Source organism: Salmo salar, chromosome 19, assembly GCF_965601325.2.
Source record: "Salmo salar chromosome 19, fSalSal1, whole genome shotgun sequence".
Lineage (NCBI taxonomy): Eukaryota > Metazoa > Chordata > Actinopteri > Salmoniformes > Salmonidae > Salmo > Salmo salar.
In genome coordinates, this window is record NC_138309.1 from 9232501 (window position 1) to 9252500 (window position 20000).

Genomic DNA, 20000 nt, shown 5'->3' on the forward strand with positions numbered 1-20000 from the left:
TTCAAAACTCTAGACACAAAACTCAAAACGGTCATCACTTGTGACACAGGCTGTCCAATGTTCAAAACATTGCAATGTGCATTCATATCTTTAAAGAAACCTTGCACTTGCAGAATCATCGGTTCAAATAACTAATGTATCATGAAATACCATAGGAACATTCATTTAGATCACCCACACACAAGATACCGATAGTTTCACTGTGTAGTTGTTCGTACAATCATTAAATATTGTAGTACAAAATATGTGACACGTTTCATTATGCTACTACATGTAAATACATCACTGTAAAAGGACTAGTAGATAGAATACTACAGACACAGTGGAATCATTGAACAAAATATGACATTTATTGATGAAATACAATAAAATCACAACATAGGTTTCTTTGAATCAAAGCAAAAATAATTAGCTACCAAAAAAAAGAAAAAAAATACAGTAAAACGTCAACTTCAGCATTCCTCACCTGGCTTACTGTAAAAACCAGAACAAAGGATTGATTACTGTACTTCTATATTTCCATCAACCCTGTCTTGTGGATTTGGCCACAGGTTCTCATCCACATCACAATGGATGTTTTCATTAGCCAAACATCTTGGGAAGAATCTTCGGGTATGTCGAATCCAGGCCTGACACTGGTCTGCCGTGATGTCATTGCATGCATCATCCATGGCCTGGAGAACGGTGGCTTGTTCGTGAGGGCGCCTATCATATACCTTCCACCTCCATGTGGAGAAAAATTCCTCAATCGGGTTAAGGAAAGGAGAGTATGAGGGTAAGTACAGGGTGGTAAATTGTGGATGGGCCTGAAACCATGCTTGCACCATTTGAGCATGGTGGAACCTGACATTATCCCACACAATGACATAGGTCATGCCATCAGCTCTACAGACCTGATTTAGCTCATCAAGGAAGGTTACATTCAAACAGCGAATCATGTGGCTGCCTGCAACTCAATATATAGAGTATATAGAGTAGAGAGCTTTAGTTGCTGTTCGACCAAACATTAGAACGGGCAAGATGAGTAATCTAAGCAACTTTGACCGTGGTATGATTGTTGATGCCACACATGGTGGTTCCAGCATCTCAGAAACAGCTGCCTTCCTGGGATTTTTACGCACTACAGTCTCTAGAGTTTACAGAGAGTGGTGCGATAAACAAAACACATTCAGTGAGCGGCATTTCTGTGGACAAAACACCTTGTTAATGAGAGAGGTCAGAGGAGAATGTCCAGACTCATTCAAGATAAAAGAAAGGCCACAAATTCTCAAATAACAGCTGTTTAAAACAGTGGTGTGCAGAATGGCTTCTCTTAACGTACAACACCATGAATAATTCAGGCTGTTGTGGAGTCAATAGGGGGTCCTACCCAGTACTAGATATGTGTACCTAATAAAGTGGCCGGTGAGTGTACAGTGACATCAAATCTGAAAACATGGTCTGGAAAAGTGGTAGTTGGGACCATAGAAACAGTGTCTGATAAAGAATGATGATGAAATATTACATCCATAGATAATGTAGTCCAATTGGTTCATGGTCCACGATAATTGGTGTCAATGGATCTCGTTATCCTGAAACTTTCATGATCTAAACATGAAATATTGTTTGTCAGTTTCCATAAAACTATCATTAAGAGTAATGCAACAGTTACTGATCATTTTGAGCAGTTGTATCAATTGATAGTTAGATCATTGTAATGAAATGAATAGACAGTCATCTCAGATGTAATGTGTGAATTGCATTTTGAAATGGTAATACTCTGATGTTAAGTTGTGTCATTTTCAACAGATGATTTTAGTTCAATGAACAAATGATCTTAGCTTTATGTGTATTGAGTTTTGAAAAATTAGCATTTTGATCATTGGTTGTGAGTTTTGTGTCTAGAGTTTTGAAAAATGACATCAACGTTCTGAAATTAGTGCCAAAGTGATTGTAAAAAACTGTAAATGAACCTGCATTATTGCAGCTCAGAAACAGGTCTGGAACCTGCTGGGTTAGGACATAGAAAGATAAATGAACCTGCATTATTGCAGCTCAGAAACAGGTCTGGAACCTGCTGGGTTAGGACATAGAAAGATAAATGAACCTGCATTATTGCAGCTCAGAAACAGGTCTGGAACCTGCTGGGTTAGGACATAGAAAGATAAATGAACCTACATTATTGCAGCTCAGAAACAGGTCTGGAACCTGCTGGGTTAGGACATAGAAAGATAAATGAACCTGCATTATTGCAGCTCAGAAACAGGTCTGGAACCTGCTGGGTTAGGACATAGAAAGAAGAAACAGTCTAACCCTGTGTTCAGGGAAGAAAGAGAGAGGGATGAGGGGAGAGGAGGGAGGTATAGAGCAATATGATAGCTTGAGTGAATGAATGGTAAGTAGGGATTGAAGGAAGGATGATGGGAGGGAGAGAAGGAGAGAGAGAGATGAGAATACTGTCTGTTGGTTGACTGAGTGAATGGGAGGGATGATGGGGAATGGGGAAGGATGATGAGAGGAGGGATGGGAGGAGGGAGGAATGGAGGGATAAACATGATGTATTGGCTGAGTGAATGAATGACAGGGAGATATCTGAATGCACAAACTGCTTCCACACACGGACAAGAGACTGATACACATCTCTACACAGTGTGTGTGTCCTAACCTTTACCATCATTCATATCTGTCAAGCAAACACAAACATTAGAGAAGCAACCCGAATCGAGTTCTGTTCTGTTTACCATCACTTCAATGGCCCACAAACAAGCTAAAGCACTGTGTGTGTGTGTGTGTATGTGTGTGTGTGTGTGTGTGTGTGTGTGTGTGTGTGTGTGTGTGTGTGTGTGTGTGTGTGTGTGTGTGTGTGTGTGTGTGTGTGTGTGTGTGTGTGTGTGTATGTGTGCTTGCCTGCGCGTGTATGTTTATCATTACATTGTGTTATGATCACTTCATGCAGGAGCCCTTAAGTAAAGGATCTCTCCAGGCTATCCATCAGAGAATGTCTTCTCCTTTCAACTTAAAACTAATGTAGTAGAGAAGTGGAGAAATGAAAACTTTTTACTATGTCTTATCAGAATAAAGGATGTGTGTGTTTGTGTGTGAATGAATGAATGAATGAATTACATTTTATTTGTGTGTCAATTCGCCAGTTGGCAACCCATCCATTACGGGATGAATTGACATATAAACATGACAATAATTCACTGTGATAATTCAGTAATAATTCTTCAGGTGTTCTGTGCAGTGTGCACCACATAAAGAGAAAACAAGAAATCAACATATAATAACAAATAAGATTATCCAAGCAATAATTACATCTCTGACTGAGTGTGTGTGTATGTACGTGCCTGTGAGTGTGTGTGTGTGTGTGCATGTGTGTTTGTGTAGGTGCCTGTATGTGTGTGTGAGTGTGTGTGTGTGTGTGTGTGTGTGTGAGTGTGTGTGTGTGTGTGTGTGTGTGTGTGTGTGTGTGTGTGTGTGTGTGTGTGTGTGTGTGTGTGTGTGTGAGTGAGTGAGTGTGTGTGTGTGTGAGTGTGAGTGTGTGTGAGTGTGAGTGTGTTTCAGTGTGTGAGTGTGAGTGTGTGTGAGTGTGTGTGTGTGTGTGTGAGTGTGAGTGTGTGTGTGTAAGTGTGTGTGAGGGTGTGAGTGTGTGTGTGAGTGTGTGAGTGAGTGTGTGTGATTGTGTGTGTGTGTGTGTGTGTGTGTGTGTGTGTGTGTGTGTGTGTGTGTGTGTGTGTGTGTGAGTGTGAGTGTGTGTGAGTGTGTGTGAGTGTGTGTGAGTGTGTGAGTGTGTGTGTGTTCAGAGAAGCTAATAAAGAAAAGTAATAACTTCACTGGAATGAGAAATGTATGCGTGTCACTTCTAGCAGTAATTTATGCCAAGTCTTAATTGAACATTTCTTATCAAAATCAATTTAGCAGTCTGTAATAGGATGAGAGAGAAGGGTTGGTCTGGAGTGTGTCAACTCCTATGGGGATAAGGGTGTGTGTGTGTGTGTGTGTGTGTGTGTGTGTGTGTGTGTGTGTGTGTGTGTGTGTGTGTGTGTGTGTGTGTGTGTGTGTGTGTGTGTGTGTGTGTGTGTATGTGTATTCTGTTTTGACAGCCCATAAATATAATTCCATCTTCATTTATGTAGTTGATGTAATTAATTCATAATGAAGACAAGCGCTGATGACATTTCTAGTGAGAGATGAGACTCTGACTCATTACTGGAACATTCTAATGATTACATGGGTCTTATGAGGTGTGTGGGTAATGGAGATGGCCTGTGTGAGAAACTTCATGTAGGCTTTAGCTCAGTGGGATAACACGGTCTTGTGGCGTACAGACGAACAGGATTCAAACCCAGTGAGTCACCTTTGTGTGTGTGGTGTCTGTGTGTGTTTGTGTGTGTGTGTACTCACAGTAGGAACAGCCGTAGACCTCTATGCGGAGGCCGATGCGCCCCTCTCCACTCCAGTCCAGCGGTACCAAACGCAGGAACCGGCCCATAATGCCTTTTGCCAGGTCGTGTCGCACCACACTCTCCGTGTTGGAGTTGCCTGAGAAGGCCTGCAGAGATACAGAAAGCAGAGATCACTTATCACATACTGAACTACATGTGTGGGGCTTGACTGAACAACCCTATCTTTCCCCAAGGAACACTTGTCCTTGCTACAGTTCTATGATGGGTTAAAACTTTTACCTCTCTCTCTCCATCCATCTCCTACACCAAGCCCTCCCCTTCTCTCCCTTTCTCTCTCTCTCTCTCTCTCTCTCTCTCTCTCTCTCTCTCTCTCTCTCTCACTCTCCCTCTTTCTCTCCCTCTTCCTCTCTCTCTCTCTCTCTCTCTCTCTCTCAATCTCTCTCTCTTTCCATACTTCCTCTTTACCCCCGTCCCGCTTTTCTCAGCATATAATTCCAGGGTAAAGCTGTTTGTCTCTTCCCTTCTTTAGCCAGACGGGAGCTTTAACCAGTATATTCCTCTAAGCTTCATCCTATTGTGCAGAAATGAAAACAGGACTTATCTACCACGGATACAGCAGCCTGCCTTGAGAATACTTTATTTTTACATAGCGGTTTACTTTGTCGCCCTGGCGAGGTACAGTAGAAAGCAGAAACTCCATCCAAGACAATCCCGTCCTTTCTGCCAGGTCTTTCGCGTAGGTGTATTGTACTGAGTGTGGTGTTTGTGTGTGGCCGCGTGTGTGTGTGTGTGAAAGGTTAGAGAAAATGATCAGATGAATGTTAGTTTAGTCTGTAATATTTACACTTACACCGGAGATAAATTAAAAACCAATATAGATGTCACATCCCTTAAAAACAGCCAGGTGGGCAAAATTACACGAACAATGTAAGATAGATGGTGTAATCATTTTTATTTGCAGAAACATTAAAAGCTATAGATCAGGTTTAATGGCCGAAACATAACACTGTTGAATTAATAATGAGTCCCAAACGAGTATGACGCAGCACACAAAAACAACAGCTTAATGTTCCCTCCAGTGGAACAACTACACATTTATCACTGGGGGGTTTCCACACAGCACAACCATGATCAGGTCATTTGGCTGATTCCCATAGGAAAACACACACACACACACACACACACACACACACACACACACACACACACACACACTGGTTTTGTGTTACCTACCCATATGTTTCCATCCTGATGATAAGGCTTCCAGTTCCTGCCCGTGTCGCTATAGAGCAGCCTGTACCTCGTTGTCCAATCAGAGCTGCTGTACCTGCCCTGTGTTGCCACGGCAACCACCTGTCTCCGGTTGCCCAGGTCCACTTGGAGCCATGGGTAGCTGTCGCTGTCCTGGGGAGACCAGCCCCCCGCACCTGGAGACAGGGACACAGGTAAACATGATGTAAACACAGGTAAACATGATGTAAACACAGGTCAACATGACATTAAACACAGGTCAACTTGATGTAAACAGGTAAACATGATATTAAAACAGGTAAACACAGGTAAACATGATGTAAACACAGGTCAACTTGAGGTAAATACAGGTCAAAAGGATGTAAACACAGATAAACACATGTCAACATGATGTAAACATGATGTACCTCATTTGCACACACTGTATATAGACTTTTTTTTCGATTGTGACTGTATGTTTGTTTATTCCATGTGTAAGTCTGTGTTGTTGTTTGTGTCGCACTGCTTTCCTTTGTCTTGGCCAGGTCGCAGTTCTAAATGAGAACTTGATCTCAGCTAGCCTACCTGGTTAAATAAAGGTGAAATAAATAAATTAATAAAAAACAACACAGGTAAACATTAAGGAAACAGGTAAAGGCAGGTCAACATGATGTAAACAGGTCAACATGATGTTAAAAAGGTACAGTTGAAGTCGGAAGTTTACATACACCTTAGCCAAATACATTTTTCACAATTTCACAGTTTTTCACAATTCCTGACATTTAATCATAGTAATAATTCCCTGTCTTAGGTCAGTTAGGATCACCCCTTTATTTTAAGAAAATGAAATGTCAGAAAAATAGTAGAGAGAATGATTTATTTCAGCTTTTATTTCTTTCATGACATTCCCAGTGGGTCAGAAGTTTACATACACTCAATTAGTATTTGGTAGCATTGCCTTTAAATCGTTTAACTTGGGTCAAACATTTTGGGTAGCCTTCCACAAGCTTCCCACATAAGCTGGGTGAATTTTGGCCCATTCCTCCTGACAGAGCTGGTGTAACTGAGTCAGGTTTGTAGGCCTCCTTGCTCGAACACGCTTTTTCAGTTCTGCCCACAAATTTTCTATGGGATTGAGCTCAGGGCTTTGTGATGGCCACTCCAATACCTTGACTTTGTTGTCCTTAAGCCATTTTGCCACAACTTTGGAAGTATGCTTGGGGTCATTGTCCATTTGGAAGACCCATTTGGGACCAAGCTTTAACTTCCTGACTGATGTCTTGAGATGATGCTTCAATATATCCACATAATTTTCCTCCTCATGATGCCATCTATTTTGTGAAATGCACCAGTCCCTCCTGCAGCAAAGCTCCCCACACATGATGCTGCCACCCCTGTGCTTCACGATTGGGATGGTGTTCTTCGGCTTGCAAGCCTCCCCCTTTTTCCTCCAAACATAGCGATGGTCATTATGGCCAAACAGTTCAATTTTTGTTTCATCAGACAAGAGGACATTTCTCCATAAAGTGCGATCTTTGTCCCCATGTGCAGTAGTAAACTGTAGTCTGGCTTTTTTTATGGCGGATTTGGAGCAGTGGCTTTTTCCTTGCTGAGCAGCCTTTCAGGTTATGTCGAGATAGGACTCATTTTACTGTGGATATAGATACTTTTGTACCTGTTTCCTCCAGCATCTTCACAAGGTCCTTTGCTGTTGTTCTGGGATTGATTTGCACTTTCGCACCAAAGTACGTTCATCTCTAGGAGACAAAACGCATCTCCTTCCTGAGCGCTATGACGGCTGCATGGTCCCATGGTGTTTATGCTTGCGTACTATTGTTTGTACAGATGAACGTGGTACCTTCAGGTGTTTGGAAATTGCTCCCAAGGATGAACCAGACTAACAATTGTAGGAAAAATGACTTGTGTCATGCACAAAGTAGATGTCCTAACCGACTTGCTAAAACTATAGTTTGTTAACAAGACATTTTTGGAGTGGTTGAAAAACGAGTTTTAATGACTCTAAGTGCATGTAAACTTCTGACTTCAACTGTAAACATGATGTAAACACATGTCAATATGATGTAAACACAGGTCAACTAGATGTAAACAGGTAAACACAGGTCAACAGGATCTTAAACAGGTAAACACACGCAAACATGATGTAAACACAGGTAAACACAAGTCATGTAAATAGGTAAGCATAGGTCAACATTATAAACACAGGTCAACATGATGTAAACAGGTAAACATAACTAAACACAAGTAAACACAGGTAAACATGATGTAAACACAGGTCAACATTATGTAAACACAGGTAAACATGATGTAAACAGGTAGACACAGGTCAAAATGATGTAAACAGGTCAAAATGATGTAAACAGTTAAACATAACTAAACACAAGTAAACACAGGTAAACATGATGCAAACAGTTAAACACAGGTCAACATGATGTAAACACAGGTAAACATGATGTAAACGGGTAAACACAGGTCAACATTATGTAAAGACAGTTAAACATGACGTAAACAGGTAAACACAGGTCAAAATGACATAAACAGGTCAACACAGGTCAACATTATGTAAACACAGGTATACATGATGTAAACAGGTCAACACAGGTCAGCATGATGTAAATAGGTAAACACAGGTCAACATGATGTAAACAGGTAAACACAAGTAAACACAGGTAAACATGTTGTAAATACAGGTCAACACAGGTCAACATTATGTAAACAGGTAAACACAGATAAACATGATGTAAACACAGGTCAACATGATGTAAACAGGTAAACACAGGTCTACAGGATGTTAAATAGGTAAACACAGGTAAACATGATGTAAACACAGTTAAACATGATGTAAACACAGGTAAACACAAGTCAACATGATGTAAACACAGGTACACACAGGTCAACATTATGTAAACAGGTAAACACAGGTAAACATGATGTAAACACAGGTCAACATGATGTAAACAGGTAAACACAGGTCTACTGGATGTTAAATAGGTAAACACAGGTAAACATGATGTAAACACAGTTAAACATGATATAAACACAGGTAAACACAAGTCAACATGATGTAAACACAGGTCAACATGACGTAAGCACAGGTCAACATGATTTAAACAGGTAAACACAGGTAAACATGATGTAAACACAGTTAAACATGATGTAAACACAGGTACACACAGGTCAACATGATGTAAACACAGGTCAACATGACGTAAGCACAGGTCAACATAATTTAAACAGGTAAACACAGGTCAAATTGATGTAAACACAGGTCAACATGATGTTGAAACAGGTAAACACAGGTAAACATGATGTAAACACAGGTAAACATGATGTAAACACAGGTCACCATGATGTAAACAGGGGTCAACTTGATGTAAACACAGGTACACTTGATGTAAACAGGTAAACACAGGTCAACAGGATGTTAAATAGGTAAACATAGGTAAACATGATGTTAACACAGGTAAACACACGTCAACATGATGTAAACACAGGTAAACACAGATCAACATGATGTAAACACAGGTCAACATGATGTAAACATAGGCCAACATGATGTAAACACAGGTTACATGATGTAAACAGGTCAACACAGATCAACATTATGTTGTGTTACCGCTTGAATTCAAAATGGGTTAAATATTGTTTTTTCTCCCCCATCTACACACAATACCTCCTAATGACAAAGTGAAAACATAATTTGAGAATTTTTTGCAAATGTATTGAAAATGAAATACTGAAATATCTCATTTACATACTGTAAGTATTCACACTCAAATCAAATCAAATCAAATTGTATTTGTCAGCTGCGCTGAATACAACAGTGAAATGCTTCCTTACAAGCCTTTAACCAACAATGCTTTAAGAAGTTAAGTAAAAAATAGAAAATAAAAGTAACAAATAATTAAACAGCAGCAGTAAAATAACAATAGCGAGGCTACATACAGGAGGTACCGGTACAGAGTCAATGTGCGGGAGCACCGGTTAGTCGAGGTAATTGAGGTAATATGTACATGTAGGTAGAGTTACCTAGAAAGACTCCTAAGTCAATACATGTTAGACTCACATTTGGCAGCGATTACAAATGTGAGTCTTTCTGGGTAAGTCTCTAAGACCTTTGCACACCTGGATTGTACAATATTTGTCCATTATTATTTTCAAAATTCTTCAAGCTCGGTCAAATTGGTTGTTGATCATTGCTAGACAACCATTTTCAAGTCTTGCCATAGGTTTTCAAGCAGATTTAAGTGAAAACTGTTCTTTGGTAAGCAACTCCAGTGTAGATTTGGCATTGTGTTTCAGGTTATTGTCCTGCTGAAGGGTGAATTAATCTCCCAGTGTCTGTTGGAAAGCAGACTGAACCAGGTTTTCCTCTAGGATTTTGCCTGTGCTTAGTTCCATTTAGTTTATTTTTTATCCTGAGAAATACTTGAAAATATGTAGAGTGGTACTCAGTAATGTTTTGTATTCAGGGCAAAAAGTTGATCGCTTTGCCAATTTTATTGCAGTATTACTTTAGTGCCTTGTTGCAAATAGGATCCATGTTTGGAATATTTTTATCCTGTACAGGCATTCTTCTTTTCACTCTGTCAATTAGCTTAGTATTGTGGAGTAACTACAATGTTGTTTATCCATCCTTAGTTTTCTCCTATCACAGCCATTAAACTCTTTAACTGTTTAAAAGTCACCATTGGCTTCATGGTGAAATCCCTGAGTGATTTCTTTCCTCTCCGGCATCTGAGTTAGGAAGGACGCTTGTATCTTTGTAGTGACTGGGTTTATTGATACACCATCCAAAGTGTAATTAATAACTTCACCATGCTCAAAGGGATATTCAATGTCTGTTTTCCCCATCTACCAATAGGTGCCCTTCTTTGCAAGGCATTTGAAATCCTCCCTGGTCTTTGTAGTTGAATCTGTGTTTGAAATTCACTGCTCGACTGAGGGACCTTACAGATACTTGTATGTGTGGGGTACAGAGATGAGGTAGTCATTCAAAAATCATGTTAAACACTATCATTGCACAAAGAGTGAGTCCATGCAATTTATTATGTGACTTGTTAAGCACATTTTTCCTCCTGAACATATTTAGGCTTGCCATAACAAAGGGGTTGAATACTTATTGACCCGAGGCATTTCAGTTTTTCCTTTATTATTAATTTGTAAAAATGTATAAAAACATGGGGTATTGTGTGTAAGCCAGTGACAAAAAAAAATATTGCTTTAATCAATTTTAAATTCAGGCTGTAACACCAAAATTCGGAAAAAGTGAAGGGGTGTGAATACTTTCTCAAGGTGCTGTATATCTTACAATCCATCTAGGTGGGCATAACCCTTGCTCAAGACTGGAAGATATGTGATTGAAACAGAATACCTTTCTCTCTTCACTCTAGCCATCACTACACCCCTCTCCCTCCCAACCTGTGTTGAGGCCCCTAGCTAGAATACATTTTTATATACAGTCTCTCTCACGGAGCTCTTATAAGTCAAAGTGAAATGATGCAGAAACACAAGAGGAACACAACTTGTAGACAGGGAGGCGGACGGGCGGCAGAGAAATAGGAGTTCTACTGTGGCAGTTGGATTCAAAACTGTCAGTTATTAAAAGGAATGGTCCCTAGATTCCTCTCCAACACACACAGAAAATAGAAGGGAGAGCAGAATAGGAGTGAGAGATTCAAGAGAGGAGCGAGGTGAGGTGAGAGGAGAGGGAGATGAGGTGAGAGGAGAGGAGAGGGAGATGAGGTGAGAGCAGAGTAGAGATCAGAGAGGGTGAAAGGCAGAGAGGACAGAGAGAGAGAGAGAGGATGAAGGATGTAGGATAAACACAACCAAATCATTAGAAAACAAAAATATATTTACTTGACACATTGGAAGGAATTTACAAAAAAATCTGAGCAAACTAGAATGCTAGTTGGCCCTAAACAGAGAGTACACAGTGGCAGAATACCTGACCACTGTGACTGACCCAAACTTAAGGAAATCGTTGACTATGTACAGACTCAGTGAGCATAGCCTTGCTATTGAGAAAGGCCGCCGAAGGCAAACCTGGCTCTCAAGAGAAGACAGGCACACTGCCCACAAAATGAGATGGAAACTGAGCTGCACTTCCTAACCTCCTGCCAAATGTATGACCATATTAGAGACACATATTTCCGTCAGATTACACAGACCCGCAAATAATTCGAAAACAATTCCAATTTTGATAAACTCCTATATCTACTGGGTGAAATAACACAGTGTGCTGTCACAGCAGCAAGATTTGTGACCTGTTGCCACAGATAAGGGCAACCAGTGAAGAACAAACACCACTGTAAATGCAACATATATTTATGTTTATTCATTTTCCCTTTTGTACTTTAACTATTTGCACATCGTTACAACACTGTATATATACATAATATGACATTTGTAATGTCTTTATTATATCGGAACTTTTGTAAGTGTAATGTTTACAGTACATTTTTTATTCTTTATTTCACTTTGTTAATTATATGATTTATTTCATTTCACTTGCTTTGGCAATGTAAACATATGTTTCCCATGCCAATAAAGCCCTTCAATTGAAATTGAATAGAGGACAGAGGAGAGTGAGAGAGGTGAGAGGGTGAAAGGCACAGGAGAGGTGAGAGAGAGGAGAGAATAGATGGAGAGGGCGATGAGGTGAGAGAGAGCAGAGAATAGATAGAGTGAGGGATGAAGTGAGAGAGGGAGGAGAGAATAGATGGAAAGAGAGATGAGGTGAGAGAGAGGAGAGAATAGATGAAGAGAGGGACGAAGTGAGAGAGAGGAGAGAGGACACAGAAGAGAGTAAAGCGAGAAAGGGATGAGGTGAGTGAAGGTTGAAAGGCAGAGGAGAAGTGAGAGAGTGGAGAGGGAGAGAGGTGAGGCGGTGCGTGTCGAGGGACTGTCACTCCTCTCCCACCTGTCATATACACAGATGTTCAGGGAGATAGGGAGCAGGAGAGAGAGAGAGATAGGAAGCAGGACAGAGAGAGCGATAGGGGGAGGGAGAGAGAGATAAAAAAAAGGTCAGAGACAATCCCTGAGAGTGAGAGACAGCGAAAGAGAGAGAGAGAAAAAAAGAGAGCACGAGAGAGAGCGAGAAAGAAAGAGAGAAAAAAGAGAGAGGGGAGGAAAAAAGAGAGAGAAAGAAAGAGAGAGACAGAAAGAGACAAAAAGAGACAAAGAGAAAGAAAGAAAGTGAGAAAGAGAGGGACAGAGAGAGACAGAGAGAGAGAGAGAGAAAGAGAGTGAGAGAGAGAGAGAGAGAGAGCGAAATAAGTGAGCAAAAGGAGGTCAGAAACCAGCACACATCAGAGGAAAAGTCCAAGCCCCCATGATATTACTGATAACCCAGATAACCTAACAGTACCGGAGCACAGCAGAGCAGTACTGACCTACAGATTACAACCATGCTCGGCTTTATCCCCCAAAATACATCTAACATGGAACTATATAGTAGTGGTCCCCAGCTGCAGTCTCGGATAGCTACAGGGTGTGTGGGTGTGAGTGTGTGTGTGGGTGTGTGTGTGTGACCACCACTAGAGTTGTTTAATAAGTATAAAAAGACTCATTTGAACGCCATCAAACAACGTTCCGCTGTTCCACTGCCTCAGCAGGCTCTCTCCTCTCTTCTCTTGTTCTTTTCTCTCTTCTCTTGTCTTGCTGTCAGAGTTCATCATTCCTTTTCCTCTCTCGTTAGTTTAAAATATAATGATCACAGCCTTACCGCTCACCTTATAACCGTCACCACAACCACTGGAGACAAGATGTGTGTCTGTGTGTCTGTGAGCCTGCATGTGCCCGTGGTCCCGTGTGGCTCAGTTGGTAGAGCATGGTGTTTGCAACGCCAGGGTTGTGGGTTCGATTCCCACGGGGACCAGTACGGAGAACATTCACTACTGTAAGTCGCTCTGGATAAGAGCGTCTGCTAAATGACTAAAATGTGTGTGTGTGTGAATACGTGTGTATGTACAGATGTCTTAATTTCACCACCCTGTTGCAGGACATGTAAAACTTGTAGTGTATTTGAGATTTAAAAAGGCTTCTGAAGTTGAATTTCCACCTTGACATTTCGGACTTGACTTTCCCTTACGAAAAATGCATCAACCCCTACAATAATGTCCATTAACTATAATCCACATACTAATTCACATTTGCTGTTGCTGCAGGATGATTTTCCTGCTGTAGCAAACTGGCTCAAATTCAGTCCCTGTACTACATGTGTATGTGAGTCTCTGCTGCATGCATGTGTGTATCTCTTGTCTGTTTTTGTTCCTCTTGCTGTTTGCAGCTCCACTCAAACTATTTCTTATCCATCCCCACTTTTAGACAAAACAGAGAACGTTCATGAATGACTTCTGAGGCTGATAGAAGATCATTGGTGGGGGACAAACTGCTACTACTTGTCTGACTGTCACTGAGAGGGAGGGAGGGAGGGAGGGAGGGAGGGAGGGAGGGAGGGAGGAGGGAGGGAGGGAGGGAGGGAGGGAGGGAGGGAGGGAGGGAGGGAGGGAGGGAGGGAGGGAGGACTGTGGAGTAATTGAATTAAAAAACAGGCTGGTGGTTTTATCGATTAATTAAAACATGGAATGAAACTTCAAACAGCCCATGAAGAGAAGACAGAGACTTTGGATCAGTAGAGGACAACATGTGGAATTTATGATTAGCTAATCTAAAACACTTTTCAAACTAGACACTTTGTCCCACTTTGGAAAAAAAACACAAATGCTAGCACACACACCCCCCCACACTCACTCACTCACTCACACACACACACACACACACACACACGCACACACACACACGCACACACACGCACACACACCACACACACACACACACACACACACACACACACACACACACACACACACACACACACACACACACACACACACACACACACACACACACACACACACACACACACACACACACACACACACACACACACACACGTTGAAGCAGTCAGCCTTCACAACAGAGACTAATACTTGTCCTGTGTCTCATTGATTATGTGCCATCTCTATTCCACCCCCAAGGAAGGAAGCCCTTAGCAAATTGACTTATCACTAACGATTCATATCAATGTCACTACATCTGCCTGCCAAATGCAGCTTCTTTGTGTCTGTGTGTGTGTCTGTCTCTCTCTCTCTTTCAGTGTGTGTATTACCTCCTCTCCGGTTGAGCTTGGCGTAGCCTGGAGCATATCCACTGGTGAAGACTGAGGAGGCAGTGAAGGCAGTGTGAGGGAGTGGAGAGGAGAGAGCCTCCTCACACTTTTCTACAGGAGAAAGAGAGAGAGAGAGAGAGAGAGAGAGAGAGAGAGAGAGAGAGAGAGAGAGAGAGAGAGAGAGAGAGAGAGAGAGAGAGAGAGAGAGAGAGAGAAAGAGAGAGAGAGAGAGAGAGAGAGAGAGAGAGAGAGAGAGAGAGAGAGAGAGAGAGAGAGAGAGAGAGAAGAGAGAGAGAGAGAGAGAGAGAGAGAGAAAGAAAACAGGGTTATTATTCAAGTATATCTTTTCATTAGTTATTCAGGTCTGTGTTCCCCAGCCAGTGTATGACACATACAGCACAGTAGTCATATCACAGAGTAAAAACACTGCCACCTGTCTGGTGGAGTGAGCTACAGGCTCAATGATGTGGAACTTCACTGAGGCAAATACACACACACCTTAGCAAGGCCACATCTTCCACTACATTAGGTTTACACAGCAGCTCAATCTCTGCCTCAGCCAAGGGAGGGAGACCGAAAGTGCAAGGCAGGAATGTGTGTGTGTGTGTGCGTGCGTGTGTGCTTGTGTGTGTGTGTGCGCGTGTGCGTGTGTGCGTGCGTGCGTGCGTGCGTGCATGCGTGTGTGTGTGTGTGTGTGCGCGCGCGCATGCGCATGTGCGTGTGCGTGTGTGTGTGAGAGAGAGAGAGTCCCCAGTCACATAGTGGTGAAGGGAAATATGAGCGAGTTGGACTATAATATAGCTTCACACCAGGGGGGAAGCAGACCATTTATCCTGGAATACACACGCTAACGGTCACGGTGTTTTGATGATGTTATGCTCCCTGTGTGAGACTGAACCGATCTGTGTCTAACAACCATACTCCCTCATAGTACTGACTGAGACCACCTGTGCCGTCACCACCGGTGAAAATACACACACACACACGTAACCCCCCACCCCACCCCCACACACACTCTTCTGTAGCATCACCATCCACAGCTCTTCTGAATCCTGTGCTGGACAGACAGAGAATGCGATGGACACATGTTGCCTACATTAAGCCTAATATTTGCTCTGATATTTGCTTTGAACAAAAAACTGGGGATGGGTTTCCTCTGTCCTGGTTTTTATTAAAGACAAGCAGATTGAATGACTACAATGTCTCAGTCTAAATGCCAACCTACTCCTCTGAGAGAGACAGATGGAGAGGATGGTAGAAGAGGAGACATGCGATTACATTTATCTGTTCCATTTCTAGACTAAAGCAAATAGCTCCGAGCTGCACAAATAGCAAGCTGGACATGTGTCACTGACTGTCATCAGCTGTCACTGTTTAAACAACTAAGACTTCAAGCGGGCTAGGGAGTTATACAAGGTGACAGGCTTTCGTTCCAGCCAAGCACTAACACACCTAACTCAACTAATCAACAACACTTTGATAAGTTTAGTGTTAGTGGATGGAAAACGCATTCTGTAATGAAAGACGATGGGGAAAGACATGAAATTGAAACTAAAAGTGTTTAGCAAAAACCCTGCCTTTGGCCTTGTAATTATGATGGTAATTTTCTATTAGCTGGTATCATTATAAAGTAGACAATGTATCCATGGAAATGCACTAAAACCTCTCTCCTTCTGTCACGACTTCCGCCGAGGTCGGTCCCTCTCCTTGTTCGGGCGGCGTTTGGCGGTCGACGTCACCGGATTTCTAGCCATCGCCGATCCACCATTCATTTTCCATTTGTTTTGTCTTGTTTCCCCGCACACCTGGTTTGCATTCCCTCATTACTCGTCTTGCATATAACCCTCTGTTTCCCCCCCATGTCTGTGTGAGGAATTGTTATGTGTAAATGTATGCGTACTCCAGGCTGGTTTGCGCCGGGTTATTGTAACCCGTGTGTGTTTAGTTTTCTGAGTTTTGTTCGCCTCAATAAAGGGCTCCGTTTGCTACCCATTTCTGCTCTCCTGCGCCGGACTTCCCTGCAGCCAGTTATGCACTCCTTTACAGAATTCCACACCCGAATTATGGAGTCAGCAGGAGCAGGTGCCCCTGGTAGCGGAGTCGAGGAGCGCATCCAGGAGCACGCAGCGATGCTTCACCATCTCGGCGCCGCCATGGACCGTGTCGTCCAGACGATGGACCGCTAGGAGAGACAGGGAGTCCCTCCAGCGCCCTCACCAGCACAACAGGGTCTCCACTACTCACCCCCTCCGCACCCGGTTTCAGTGGGATTCGTCTCGCACTTCCCAGGGAGTACGATGGGACGGCGGCAGGCTGCCAGGGTTTCCTGCTGCAGCTGGATTTATACCTGGCGACCGTTCACCCGGCTCCCTCGGGCCGTGAGAGGGTGTCCGCCCTCGTCTCGTGCCTCTCGGGGAAAGCTCTGGAGTGGGCCAACGCTGTGTGGGGAGAAGGAGATGCGGCGCTGGACCACTTAGAGGATTTGGTGAACGTCTCTTCCACCTGAGGCAGGGGACGAGGAGCGCCCAGGAGTTTGCGATGGACTTTCGAACCCTGGCTGCCGGCGTGGGATGGAACGACAGGGCCCTGATAGACCACAATCACTGCAGTTTGTGCGAGGACGTCCGTCGGGAGTTGGACTGCAGGGACACCACCCTCACCTTTGACCAGCTGGTGGACCTGTCCATTCGGCTGGATAACCTGCTGGCTATCCGCAGACGTCCAGATCGGGTTCTGTCGGTTCCATTCCCCAGCACCACCGCTCCGATACTCATGGAGCTGGGAGGTGCTGCGCTCAGGGAGAATGGAGAAGGTTCCTTCACGTGCACCATCTGTGGCTGCAGAGGTCACACTGCCGGTCGGTGTCGGGTTGGTTCCTCTGGGTGTCGAGGCAGCAGGCAGGGCACTCTGGCGTCACCCCAGGTGAGCCGGCACCATTCTCACCCAGAGCCCTCTGTTGCACACCTGTTTTTGCATGTTACTTTTCCTGAGTTTTCCCAGCATTCCCAGCATAAGGCGCTCGTTGATTCAGGCACGGCTGGGAATTTCATAGACAGATCATTCGCCCATAGTTTAGGGATCCCCATTATTCCAGTGGCTATGCCCTTCCCAGTTCATGCCTTAGACAGTCGACCAATAGGGTCAGGGTTGATTAGGGAGGCCACTGCTCCCCTGGGCATGGTGACACAGGGGGGTCACAAGGAGAGAATCAGTCTCTTCCTCATTGACTCTCCTGCGTTTCCCGTGGTGTTAGGCCTACCCTGGTTAGCCCGTCATGACCCCACTGTTTCATGGCAACGGAGGGCTCTCACGGGGTGGTCGCAAGAATGCTTGGGGAGGTGTTTAGGGGTTTCCGTTGGTGCTACTACGTGGAAAGTCCAGACCAGGTCTCCATCGTGCGCATTCCTCATGAATATTCCGATTTGGCTCTCGCCTTCTCCAAAAAGAAGGCGACTCAATTCCCACCCCATCGTCGGGGGGATTGTGCGATAAACCTCCAGGTAGACGCTGCACTTCCTAGCAGTCACGTGTATCCCCTGCCACAGGCAGAGACGGCACCTATGGAGACATATGTCTCCGAATCTCTGCGTCAGGGGTACATTCGGTCCTCCACTTCACCCGCCTCCTCGAGTTTCTTTTTTGTGAAGAAGGAGGGAGGTCTGCGCCCGTGTATTGACTATCGAGCCCTAAACCAGATCACTGTGAAGTACAGTTACCCGCTACCTCTCATAGCCACAGCGATTGAGTCAATGCACAGGGCGCACTTCTTCACGAAACTAGATCTCAGGAGCGCTTACAACCTGGTGCGTATCCAGGAGGGAGACGAGTGGAAGACAGCGTTCAGTACCACCTCAGGGCATGATGAGTACCTCGTCATGCCGTACGTGTTGATGAATGCTCCATCAGTCTTCCAAGCTTTTGTGGACGAGATTTTCAGGGACCTGCATGGGCAGTGTGTAGTGGTGTATATTGATGACATTCTGATTTACTCCGCTGCACGCGCCGAGCATGTGTCCTTGGTGCGCAAGGTGCTTGGTCGACTGTTGGCTTCGTTTGCTACCCATTTCTGCTCTCCTGCGCCTGACTTCCCTGCAGCCAGTTACGCACTCCTTTACACCTTCCCTCTATCCCCCCTCGATGTCGAGAAACATTTCAACTTTGAGTCAATCAGAGAGAACGAACCTCTGCAAAAAAAAGGAGCAGCAAGGAGGAGAAAAGAGGCTACTTTTCCTGCTGGCTGTACTCATATAATAGAAATGTGTATGAGGTTAGTATGCATTCGTCCATGGTTCAACAATACTAAGATAGTTGACGTAACAAAACACAGAATACGCATAGACATGTGTGTGTGTGTGTGTGTGTGTGTGTGTGTGTGTGTGTGTGTGTGTGTGTGTGTGTGGGTGTGTGTGTGTGTGTGTGTGTGTGTGTGTGTGTCCACAGGGAGTTAAATGCATTTAAGATAAAAAACCAAATGGCGGGACTTACCCCCACACAACCCATAGCACTCACAGACCCTCTGATAGTCGCTTACTGTCGTTATCCATTATTAGTTGTAATATAATATTGCTTTCAGAGTTACGTTCCGAAGTGGAGAAACGGAGAAAGGACTAGAAGGAATGATTACAGTCATTTTCCTCAGCTTCACAGGATGAAAAGACTCCATCTAACATGTTGCGTTAACAATAGATGATTGCAGTATCAATTCCTTTCCCCACTTCTTTCTTCCTGTCCTTTCCTTCTATCTCTGTGCTTCCTTTGGAAATCCCCACAGGCTATTGAAAGAACATCAGTTCTGAATTCAAAAATGGAATGCGGATTTTAGGTTCATAAATGGATTTTATTAGAGGATAATAAAACCGAAATGCAGCAACTGGGGAAGGGGTAGAATGGCTTTTGGAGAATGAGAATGAGAAAGCGAGAGACAAAGACGCATACACACACAACGGGCAGGTCCAGCAGTAATTAAGGGGTGAAACACACACACACACAACGGGCAGGTCCAGCAGTAATTAAGGAGTGAAACACACACACACACAACGGGCAGGTCCAGCAGTAATTAAGGGGTGAAACACACACACACACAACGGGTAGGTCCAGCAGTAATTTAGGGGTGGAACACACACACACAACGGTCAGGTCCAGCAGTAATTAAGGAGTGAAACACACACACACACAACGGGCAGCTCCAG

At 43.7% G+C, this 20000-nt stretch overlaps 1 protein-coding gene and 1 non-coding gene across 2 annotated transcripts in view; one reads left to right on the forward strand and one right to left on the reverse strand.

Annotated features, from left to right (window-relative positions):
• LOC106578389 (contactin-associated protein-like 2) overlaps nucleotides 1-20000 on the reverse strand; it is a 227629-nt gene that overhangs the window by 111098 nt on the left and 96531 nt on the right. Inside the window, exons 2-4 of the mRNA XM_045702061.2 lie at nucleotides 14812-14922; nucleotides 5619-5812; nucleotides 4384-4531 (exon numbers count right to left, since the gene is read on the reverse strand). Coding sequence (XP_045558017.1) covers nucleotides 4384-4531; nucleotides 5619-5812; nucleotides 14812-14922 — 453 coding nt within the window. The remainder of the gene's footprint in view (nucleotides 1-4383; nucleotides 4532-5618; nucleotides 5813-14811; nucleotides 14923-20000) is intronic.
• Nucleotides 13444-13518, forward strand: trnaa-ugc (transfer RNA alanine (anticodon UGC)). The gene has a single exon. It is a non-coding gene; the product is annotated as a tRNA-Ala (tRNA).